The sequence below is a fragment of the Euwallacea fornicatus genome, chromosome 8 (assembly GCF_040115645.1).
Source record: "Euwallacea fornicatus isolate EFF26 chromosome 8, ASM4011564v1, whole genome shotgun sequence".
Taxonomy (NCBI): domain Eukaryota; kingdom Metazoa; phylum Arthropoda; class Insecta; order Coleoptera; family Curculionidae; genus Euwallacea; species Euwallacea fornicatus.
Window position 1 is genome coordinate 2,617,726 of NC_089548.1, and position 12,185 is coordinate 2,629,910.

Here is a 12,185-nt window from a genome sequence, read left to right on the forward strand (position 1 = left end):
TCCGTTGAACATTGCAGCTGCAAATTTTTTTCGAATAGCTCGGAACTAACAAATTTTAAAGATAGAACGCCTCAAATAAACTTGCCTTAAAATTTAACAAGAAATACAAAAATAACAAAAAGATTGATGGGTTCCCTTCAAAATAACGGAGTCGTATATCGTCATACTTTTTGGGGTTTTCGTGTACATTAGAAAATAATTTCTGGAAATAAGCCTTTGTGTGCTGTGTAAGACCGCAGGACAAGAAATTGTTAACTTTATTGGTACAGAAGCTAAGGATGTCTGACGCACTATTGCAGGACCCTGTATTCCCATCTGTTCAAGTCCGTTGGACTTTTTTAACTGCAGGAATTACATGAATTATTGAAGCATATCGAAACTTTTTGATATATCATTTTATGTTACAAGTTTCCCAAAATCATTGAAAACTAGATATAGTCCCTATTCGCAACAACGTTCTCCTTTGGGGTTTCCCGAGGTCCCTCCAAGTACCCAACGCATTCCCTAGAGCTCTCATTACGCGAATTCACAACTACAATCAATTTTTTATCTCGAATGAATTGAAGACCTTCTTCTAGATATAACAGTCTAAACCGTTAGGTGAAACAAAATATGATTTTCCGCTATTTTCGAATCCGGTCAGGTTTCGTAATTATATAAAACCTCGTAAACAAGATTAAACAACAAACTTTATCCTCTTTATTCTTAGTTCATAAAACATCATCATAACGCTATACCACACGTGCCGGGAAATGAGAAAATTTGTATAGACATCGAAATAACATAACAACTTCTTATAATTTTTGACCTACAGAGGGGCCCCTCTTAGGGAAGTAAAAAGTATCAGCCCCTAAAGAGTGAAGTCCGGAATCGGGTTTTTCTGAAAGACTTTTTCAGAGGCCGATTTAAATTAATATTTTTTTAATGCGATAGATTGTAATTAAAACCCCCCAAAACGGTGCCTAAAATGTTAGACTTTAACAACACGCAATATTTTAGTGGTGATTTTTGCCGTAATTTTACACGCAGGAAATGTTGTTTATTTCGAAACGCCCCGTATAAGTAACATTTAACGCAGGTTTTCGTTATGCGTGTCGTCGAGGCCTTCATAACAGTAACACGTCTTTGCATTAAATTGAAACTTTCTCAATTTTTAACGGTAAAGTTCCATCTAGGATGTGCTCTCTTCACACAGTAAGTTTTAGGTAATTTTCAAGAGTAAACTCCTCAAAATGAACATTTTTCCGGTAAGAAAAACGCTTTGAGGGCTGAAATTCACCTGTAAAATTCGCTTTTACGCTGCCTTATTATAGTTCCAAATTATGTAAAAATATTCCAAACAGGTCAATAAGAGACACGTACCAACTTGTTCATGTTCATATAAAGTAGTTCTACGAATTACTAACTTTGATCTTCAACTTTATTATTTCAAACACATAGAAACCCAAAAAGGGTTGACGAGGTAGCAGGGTCCGCCTATGCAAAATGTGTGTGAAGCTCGGACTGAGGGAGGGATTAAGGCACGGTTTACGCAAACGGGAGATTAGACTATCCATTAATATTGCTTTTTTTTCTGAGATAAACTGTAAAAGCGTGTCAGGTGATGGCGTTAGCAATGAGGGCTTTAAATATTCCATCTAAAATATCAATTTACTTTATCAAATTATTGTATCTTGTTCCGAATGTATGTACACCATCAATTATGGGTGAAAAGCAATAAATGTAAATGGCGTAGTATTTTCGAACAAGCTCCTTTTATTTCCTAATGCTCCGAGGAAATTAATGAATGAAGAAAACCGATCGATAGAAAACCAGAATGTGTAAGTGGTTGCTCGTTGTTCGAAAACACAGGATAAACATCTCCATTTTGGTCAGCTTCGAGCCATCAACGAGAAAACTTTCAAGCTTTTGTATAATCAAATGTAGGTGCCGATTTCGTTTCTTTCACACTTTTTGCTAGTTTATACACAAACGAGGTTTTGTCTTGCATCAACGACTTTTTTACTACTTTTTGTTGGAACGAGACCTTCATTTTACATCAAGGCAAAATGAGAGCTTCTCAGGTTTCTAATGAGAAAATCGTGTAACGACTTCAGGTACTATGTATAATAATTCGCCTTATATTAGTTTCATTTTACGGGACAATAGGTCGGTTTTATTAGTTATCTTAGGTGAGAGTTACATATCAATATACCGGTCCTATACAATGAATTAAAGAAGCAAAAGCACCATGTGAAATATGTCACATAAATACCACGCATTATGTTCACATTCATATTTCAATGTGAATGTGAATTTTTGCAAAAAGACGAAATTTTATGAATATTTATTTGTAAATCGGCACTTTTGTTATTCCTCATGTAAGATTTTCGGCCCTCACTCTTCTAAATCGCTAATAAACCTGTAACTTCTCATGTCTAAAATTTGATCCCTTGATGACTATGAAAAATTAGAAACGTCGCGTCCCTCATCGCTCTGAAATTCATGTTGCGATTTGAATCTCGTCTGTGACAAAATTTTTCATGTTTAAGTCAATTTAAGTTAAATTGTTATAAACAATTTTTAACACGAATAATTTTTGATTTAACCTTTTTTTACCTACTATTTTACCGCCCTTTCCTCTGTGCTCGTGCCAGCAAGTCCTCGGCAGATCTCCCCTAGTGGCAACATCCTCTGCCTTCCTCTCTTTTCCCGCCATTTTCGCTCTTTTGTGTTAACGATTAATAGTTCAGAACTTGATTTGGGAACCATTTTCACTTAATACGACTTCCCCTATTCTGGTTCCAGGGCCTTTATCCTTCTTCCCTTTTCCGTACTTCTCTGCTTCTAAATAGGTCAGCGAATAAGTTCATTCCCTGACTCATTATATGCTCATCATAATGAGATCGCGCCAGCGATGCAAGACCGCATATTAACCAATTTTAAGCATGAATTCAAAAAGAGTAAAGGTAAGTGCGAAAGAAAAGAGCTCAAGAAAAGTGGGTCTCAAAAAGACAAAAAGGACTAATTGGGCAAATGCATAGGTACATAATCCCAAGATCAAACGAACTTGCTTAGGTGAAGTTCGGTCTTGATTACCTATAGATCTCAGTGAAATAGAGTCTGAATGATTGCCCTCTGCGGTAACGCCATTACGAAAGAGGCCACACTGGAATTAATTCGCTCATGTGGGATAACAGTTTTTTCTTGCATTCGTGGGATGTCAGCTTGCCCATTAAATCTCATAAATTGGACTAATTTGTAGTGAACTAAGTGAATTTCGCAGGTCAAGCTGAAGCTTGAAAAACTTTCCCTTGCCTGCTTTAACTGCACACGTGTGGTAAATTATTGCGTACAACTCGCGTTAGGAAAAATGATATATGAGGATAGTCCCAGAATTACCCGACCTGATATAAAGAAATAAATGAAATAAATAAAAATAAAAGAGAAAGACCTACATTTAAAAAGCTTACCTTTACAGTTTGAAGGTGTTACTTTTGTGTTTGTTTCGAAGCCGTTTTTAGCGACCACTTTAGAGGTTTTGCCAACATGGAAAAAATTGGTCATTCATATGTGATTTGATGCTTTCATTGGAAAAGTCTTAGTCCATCAAAGATCAAAGTGGAGTTGGATTCTACTCTGAAGGAATCTAGTCCATCGTTAACCACTGTGAAATAATAAGGAACAAAGTTCGAACGCGCTCGTACGAGTTATTAAGACGAACTCCGCAGTGGTCGGCCTACCGACACTCCAGATCGAACCACTCTAGATATTGTGATGAAATCCACAAAACTGTACTAGAAGATAGGAATTTCAAAAAGTACTGTACCTCACATTTTGATCGAAGAATTAGATATGAGAAAGCTGTGCGCAAGATGAGTACCGATATTACTCACAGTTGGACAAAAACGGCGCCGTGAAAATGTTTTAAGGGAGTATTTGGTAAAGTTTCGTAACAATAATGCCAAGTTTTTGCGTCGATTCATAACAATGGATGAAACATGGATCCATCATTTCGCACCTGAAACGAAAGAGCGGTGAAAACAATGGACTCAGGGGAGAATCGCCTTCAAAGAAGGCGGAAATTGTTCTATCTGCAGGACAGGTGACGAAGTCAGTTTTTTGGGATAATTTTTTCTCTAAAAGAAAAAACAATCAATGGAGAACTATATACAAATTTATTGCAGCGTTTGAGCGAAGAACTCGGGAATAAGCGACCGCGTTTGGCGAAAAAAAACATGTTTCATCAAGACAACGCACCAGTCCACACTTCCGTCATCGTGATGGCCACAATCAATCCACATGGTTTGGAACTGTGTCCTCGTCCACCCTATTCGCCAAATTTAGCCCCCTCAGTCTATTTTCCATTTCCAAACTTGAAAAAATTGTTCAGTAATACTTTCTTTTTTTTTTTAAGTTAAGTTTAAGTTAAGCGTTAGATCGGGTACTTCTGGGAATATCCTCATGCGAATTCGCACGAGGCCATTGAGGTGTTCAGCCCTAGACACCTCGTGGCTTCGCCTCTCATTTTGTAAACTTAGACTAGTGCCGATATGTGCATCATTATATGTCACCCACCTAAGTTCAAGTTGATTGAGTCGATCTAATTATTGAACTATTTTTTAGACAAAGGCACATCTAGACGTACTGGCCGATGCACTCCTGCGATGGGCGCGGGGGCGCTAAATGACTTCCTCGCGGACTGTTCTGGGGAGCCCGCCAGTCAGGTCCGGACCACCCCAAAATGGCCCCCCTTCAGCCTAACTTCGTCGTCTAGTATACTTTCAGAGAGCAAAAAGACTTCGCTAGCTTCAGCTACGGAGAACCACCGATTAAGCATCCTTTAACATGTACATTCTTATGACCGTTGTGATGCGCTAGTTTCATTAGGATAAAGTAACATTAAGCCAATTTTATGTGATATTGTGGAGGTTCAATGGCTCCTTTTTGTTGTCCCCTGATGCATACAGCGAGATTGTACATAAACGGTTAACTAGGAAAGTATGTAGGTATTTTGCTGCTTGGGAAAGTGCAGTTCTCAGTTTGGCTGAAAGTTTTATCCTGCTGAGACTTGGAGCGCATCTAAGTTTATTTCGTCTCCTTTATTATTATTAAGAAGGGGTAGTTTATTATAGTCTCTCCGTAGTGCTGTCGCTAGTCATGTAGTTGATTTTCGAGATTTAGTATACTTACTTCATATTTCAACCGAAAAACAAACATGACCCCAAAAAGATTAAACTGAAGGCCTTACAAGAAGCGTTAAACGTTAATTTTACATAATATGCTGTTTTTCTCAGGGGTTCCTTTACAGAAGTGCTCTGTAGTGTGGAATATTTTCCTTGCATCGTCCTTAGTTTGGATTTTTTAGCGAGCATTGTTAACGCTGTATCTGTTACCTAGACATTTGTTACATATTTATTATTGTTACGATTGTTGTTAGTAGATCACAGTAGAATGCTATAATTTGCCTCGACTTTCTCTAAACGAATCGAACTGAATAGAATATATTTTTCTACTTGAAGCGACTTGATAACTTCAACTTCATGCTAATGCACCTAAATGTTAGTCGGTGTCGGTAATATTATTCTAGGATCTTGTGTGTTTCCATTTACCCAAAAATTAACAATACATTATGCTTTCGGTGTAAGTGAACCTTCATTATTAGAGCACTGAGTTTTACCAAAGTTGAAGTTATTGACGACTAATCGATTTTAGGTAAAAATCTCGAGGCTGGACCGCTGTTTTGCGAAGCCAAAACAGCGACTTACTATATTATTACCTAAAAGTATTCTAAATTACGGGTGCGCTCGGTGCGCCTGCAATAACTGCACTATTGCAGTTTGTGCAGCTTACTGCAGGTGCTGCACCGAACAGACCCCTTAAGGTTATATCAATATGATGCGCTTATAAAGTCTAGGCAAATATCCCAAAATAGAGATATAGGGCTAATTTTTCTTCATCTGGTTACTTATTCTAGTCAGCGAATAAGTCTGATTTATGTTCCTTAAAGTTGGCACTGAAGCTAGGAAGTAAATTGAAACAACCACATTCCCTTGTTTACATGACGAAATTTGCTTCCCCGAGAAACTAGAAATTTCCTTAAAAATCTGTTTTTGTTTATTCGCGGATGTTACACTCCTGCGAAGCACACTGCCGCTTTAAAAATCAATTTCGGAGTCACTAACCTTTACTTAGCGGTTTAACAGGTTGGATGGATTACCTGGACGGCTTTTACAACATTCTTACTCCTTCATTGATGTTTGGAGAGCGAAATCTCCGATTATCAATGTCGGGGCTTTGATGGTTTTATCACAGTTTTAGTCCAGGCCGTGAGCCCGCTGATGGGACTGAGACCCTGATAAGACCTGCGGTTCTGTTCCTGATTTCAAATACTAAGGATCATAATGGTCACGTGATTTTTTCCGTTTACGTACAGCTTAACCTAAAAATGACATATGTAAAATGGACACTGACAGTAGCCGAAACTGGTACAGACGTGAGATTAGGAATCGAAGAAATGTCAAATTTTAGTGAGTACGTGCTGAATTTCTAACCTCACTATGTCAACAATGTCACAAGAATTTAGCATATGCCACCGAAAATTTGACATTTGTTAGACTTTTTACCTTGTCCATATATCCAACTCAAATCCTGTGACTTTGCGGATTTTTAATAAGTTGGAATAGCATATATTGCTTATAGCGTATGCATCTAATGGAAGATTTTTTTTCTGCGAGAAATAATTCAATTTTCTTGGATTAACACATCTTTAATTTCGTTATAGATTTGATTGAATTATAGACGAAATCTTCTTAATTTTGTTCTCTTAGGTTCCATTTGCTCTTTACAAATTTAATTGAATTTTAAATGAAAAATATAAAATATCTCTTATTTTGAATCAATTCGAACTTGTTTCTTTCTTTAATTTTTCTACAAATTTCTTTAAAATTTTTTCCTTAATATGAAGCATTAGTAAATTCCACTTTTTGAAGTGATATTCTTGCATTGGTTTTATGAGAGAGATCTCTTTAGATACTCCAGAAGTCATGGAGGCATCGCATGTGTTCCGTAACGTTTTTCTTCGATACGAATGTGTTGATCAGACCTTTCCCCTCATTCTTCTCTCATACCACACTACCGCTGAGGAAGATCAGAATTTACATACATTTCTTTTACATTCTATTGCTACTGGTTCTTAGCAAGGTCCGTGTAAATGAGTTAACGAATTTTAATTGACCTTTGCTTAATATGGTAAGTCGTAGTAGCACCCTTACTGATGAATACTCCTAAGTATTTAACGGGCTCCAACATTGCCATAAAGTCATTCTGTATTATTCTGCGTTGTATTCTAGCTACTCTAAGTCTTCCTAATAGCATGCCCATTTCGTTTTTGTTACATGCGACTGGCAGCTTCATATTACCATAATTCTGCCAACAACGTGAGTTGCTTCCACCTCTAATTTCACACTAGTCTTAGCTTTGAAAAAGATCGCAAACACATCCGCATAGGCGAAATCGTGATATAACTTTCCGGTTCAGTCCTAACCACAATATCATAGAAAGTATTTCAGAGTGTTAGGTCAAGGATAAAGCCCTGAGAGGTTTTGCTTCGTAGAGGAATCACCTCATCCCCGGTTGAGAGCGCTATGAGCCTGCGAGGTAAAGAAAACCTGGTCATCCTAACTCTTCACACCTCCACAGCCCTCAGGATCATATTTCAATATTTTTTAGAGTTAAATTTTACCTGAACGTCTACAAGGACCGTCACCCAGAAGTTCCTAACTGTCGCAATAATTGTCTATGTTTCGTTTGTACTTTCCTTCAACATCCCAATGTTGGAGCTCCTCTTTTTGAATCCATGATGACTGTCGTGAATCACAAAATTTTGTTTCACTTCATGTGTTAGTTTCTAGTATATTCAGCTCATCAAATTCTTCACCAGATTCTCAGCTATTTTTCTTCTAGAGGATTAGGTCTGACGACATTCTCTTCCCTTTCTTCACCTCTCTATCAGTCTGAAAGCTCTGCGAAAGAAGAACCCAAACTAATGTTTCTACGAGGTCCTATAAACATTCCAAAGAGTCTGCTGGGTAATATCTTCACTTCCTCTAAGTCCCATCGCCGCTAGTATAATGGTGGAAACCACAGAGAATACTCTCCGTCCCTTTCCTATTTCGTATCAGAGTCCTCCTTAATAATCACGACAGTTCTGCATTTATTTATTAAATAATTAAATAAATTATAAAATCAATAAATCTTATTAATAATTAAACTAAATCATTGAATAATTATGAAAATCGTAGCTGTCTACTGGGCGTTACTATTTCTGTGTCAAACTCTGGCAAACCGGCCTCCTGGGCCCTCGAAATTGCCGAATGTGATTTTGTTATAAAGCTCGATAGGAAGGGATATGCCCCTAAATTTATGTTGTGCGCTTAGGGAAAGCCCTGTATATCTATGATGTTTAATAGTTATCAGGGAAATTAGTTTATATTGCTCGAAGCCTTTTGACACATCCTAGAAACAAAATATTGCTTCCAACTAGGGTTGTGATAAGAAACTATGTTTTGTGAATTCAGTTTAACATAGAGTATTAATTGAAAGAGATTTTCCTTTTGAGAAAACTCCGTTTTTTAAACGAGGTCGTCGACAGAAGGCGTTTGTTAATGGCGAGGGCTCTGGGGTTGGTGCTCTCTAGAGGCCCTCGGAGCTCCAATTTGGGCCTTTTATTCTTTCATATTTAAATCGATGATATCGTTTAACTGTCTGCTGCTGAAACGGTTTTCAAATTTCGTTCCTCGTTGTTTCATACATTTTTAATTGAAATCCCGATTTTAAATCGTATCTTCCTTCTCTCAGATCGTTCTCTGCGCATTCCTGGGATTTCAGGTCATTTCACCACGAAGGAATATATAGTTATAACGTTAAAAGGGATTTACAGCATGGAAAGGAGCAATTTCGATATTATCTTCTCCGTTCCCGCGCGTTCTCTATCGAAATGAAAACATTCATGGGGTCGTTCGGAGTGCTTAAAGGTCGATGAGACGTGAAATCTGAATTGATACAACATTTATTTTCTTCTATCTCTAAAATATTTCCGAAAGGTTTGTGAAGGCGAAATATTTACCTCAACGTAGACCTTGGACTCGACAGTGTACAGGGTGTCCCAGTGAAGATTGAGAACCCTCTTTTGGGGAAACATACGGAGCTTACGTTAGACATTTAGAATGCGCGTTCTGGCGCAAACAGTTTTTATGAAACGTCTCGACGAAGAAAGCGAGTTTTGATTTTCGGTTAATTCAGGTTAGTTCAGTTTTTTTGAGCTGCCCTACATGAAAGATCCTTAGAGGTTTGAAATCAGGATGAATAACCGCGTCTAATAAATATATATTTTTTATTCAACCGGTTAGGAAATCGGTACAATACGGTTTGAGGATGTTTCTGGACAACTTGCATTCCCGGCTTGAACTTGTCCAGAAGGGTTCTGGAACCGCCTCGAGATAGTTTCTTGGTTGGACGCGTTTTTTATATCGTGAGCTTTTCAGCTTAATTTTGCAGATAAATGTTGCACGGCCCAAAGACAAAAGAGTTCCTCGTGACAACACCCCGTACTACTTGCATTGTATAGCAATTCTACCTCAAGTGGCAGAAATATTTTGTAGAACCCCAATTTTAGGCCTACGGCTGTATAAGTGTGAAGGGTGAGAGCAGTGGAGCTTTGCAGTGAGTGCAAATCCATCGTCGGGCAAGACTCAAAGGAATGTCGACCTAAAATTTGAAAGGAAGTTGGTAGTGTAATCATTAAAGACATGTTCCTCAGATATAGTTTTAGAAATGAGTATTTAACTGCACTATAAAGCACTGTCTGATGCACTATAATAATAGTAATTGTCATAAGTTTTCAATATATTGGCTTTTAAAGTTTTGACAAAAATAGCGATTTTATTACGTTTACGGAATGCATTGTGTATAATTGATGTTAATCATGTGATACTATATATGTCTATTAAAAAATTTATTGATTTCTAGCTGTAGATTAAGGTAGGGACTTTCTTTCAGCATAATGGCTTCCTGAGACTCATTTTACTAGCACTGCACACTTCACGACTTTTGTTGGATTCTGCTTGCATGAGTTCCACCGAAGTAGATCCATAAAACTTCGAAAGACTTTTAACCCATCTGTCCACATATTGTAAACTAAACTATATTGTGACTTGTAGGTTGTAAATTAAGCTTCAGAGATGTAACGATATTATATTTTTTAATGACAGGCACATGAATATTACACATATGTACTTGCAGTTATGCCGATGGGTGAGCCCCGAGAGGACAGGCGTCCCTCAGGACTGACTGATCTCAGCTTAAAACGACTCAGAAGCACAATTTTCAGCTTTGGGAGAAAAAAATTGAGGCTTTGTTGAGAGAGTTATTTTCCATCGTTCGCAGTTGCTTTTATGCTCGAAAGCCGAACGAAAGTAATAAGAATATTATATCATTGAAACGATCGCAATAAAGTACATATTGTATATTGTCGAGTTGTACAAGTTTTGATAATTTTTTCAAGCTCAAAAAGGCCATTTTTAAGGAAAATCGCTAAGGCTTTGATATTGATTATGTGTTACCTCAAGTCTTTCCTTCATTGTTCGAGAGAGGCACAATCACTTGCAAAATTTTTATCGACTTTTGGTAAAACAGTATCCACTGCAATATTCGCTTATTTACAATGACAAGGCTTCCTATTGTTGATACTAAGCTTAAGAAATAAAAGAAGCATCACAGTACTATTTTTCAAATCTAACTGATAATTATTATTTTTCGAGTAAAGGATATCTACATCTACATTATAGGAAGTGCACTGACGTTTAAATTTTATAGCTGTTTTAATTCCCTACGCACTGCACCAAAGCACGTTAAACGCACAATTCCGGCAGAAACGTTCCAATCCAGAGAAATTGGAACGTCTCTGCTGACCCTTCCCCTCCCCACGTCCATCTATAGCAAGCACCCTGTAGGTTAGTTAATTTCATACACTTGTACCTTTATCCTTTTGATTACGACCGAAACGGGACTTAATGACAGGGCTTACAACAGTAGTAATAGGCATAAATAGTGAAATTGACGGCCTAAATATTTTTGTAATAAATTTGTTGACTGATAAAAGCTTAATACGCTGTTAACAGTTTTCTCATAATATAACTGTGAAGGGCACGTCAACTTTTCCGTATTTAGTGTAAACCCTTTCGCTAAGTCTGAGCCGAACCTTGGGATAATGGCATGATTCTCGCTGAAGTACTGTCTTGTAGGAAATCCAGTGAGGATAGCCATTAAACTACTTTAAAAAGAGATACAGATAAACAGCGACAAGATGTACAATACGAAATTTATAGATAATCAGATATGTATTAAAGAAAGATGTGACACAACAGCATCTCAAGTGGTGTTTCAGTAACTAATATTATCTATCCTGATACCAACTATAAATGTGTAAAAATAAATAAGTATAAAGGTAATATAAGAGCCTCAGCCCTTAAGTTTGTCTAAATTTGTAGTTGAGTTTGGACTTCTTCGTAGGTAGGTATGATCCCATCCTCAATTACTCCCTGTATTTATTCTTTTTTTATCGAACCGAGACCGGCACCGCGCCCACAATAAAATGGGGAAAACTGCGTTAGAACGAAATCATCCTGATCACTGAGCATACCAACTAGGTGTGTTCACCTTATCTGTACTGGGTGTTCCATTATTGAAAGGATTATTAAATAATCTCGCTTAGAAGTAAGAATACTTAAAAATGGTTGACGGAATGTTGTGCTACTTTTTGTCTTTATGTTTGCACTAGAGGGTGAAATTGGAATTATCGCATTTTAGGATTCCTTCTCCAACTTTTTTTATGTAAAAAAACTTTGTAAGTTTAAAAACGGATTCTCACAGATTTTTTTTACGTGATATCAGTGGTAATATAAGATTTCTTATTCTTTTAACCATTTTCGAGATATAGACCGAAGTTATTTTTTTTTAATGGAGTAATGTTTTTTTTAATCTGTTGTGTCCCCCTTTGAAGCGCTTTTCAGCAGTATTTGACAATATTGGGGAGCATTGAGAAGTGCCAGCAAATTTGTAAATTTAACAGTGAAACTGATATAGTTTTTCAGCGCGCCATGATAAAATAACCATCTACAGGCAAAAGCTATTTTAATAATAAATTG

The 12,185-nt window shown here is 37.2% G+C and overlaps 1 protein-coding gene across 1 annotated transcript in view; it reads left to right on the top strand.

Moving 5' to 3' along the window:
- The window catches only part of jeb (jelly belly), a 68,505-nt gene extending 57,004 nt beyond the window's left edge, over positions 1–11,501 (top strand). The window contains exon 3 of the mRNA XM_066284837.1: positions 4,606–11,501. Coding sequence (XP_066140934.1) covers positions 4,606–4,665 — 60 coding nt within the window. The 3' untranslated portion in view covers positions 4,666–11,501. The remainder of the gene's footprint in view (positions 1–4,605) is intronic.
- Positions 11,502–12,185: the final 684 nt, after the last annotated feature.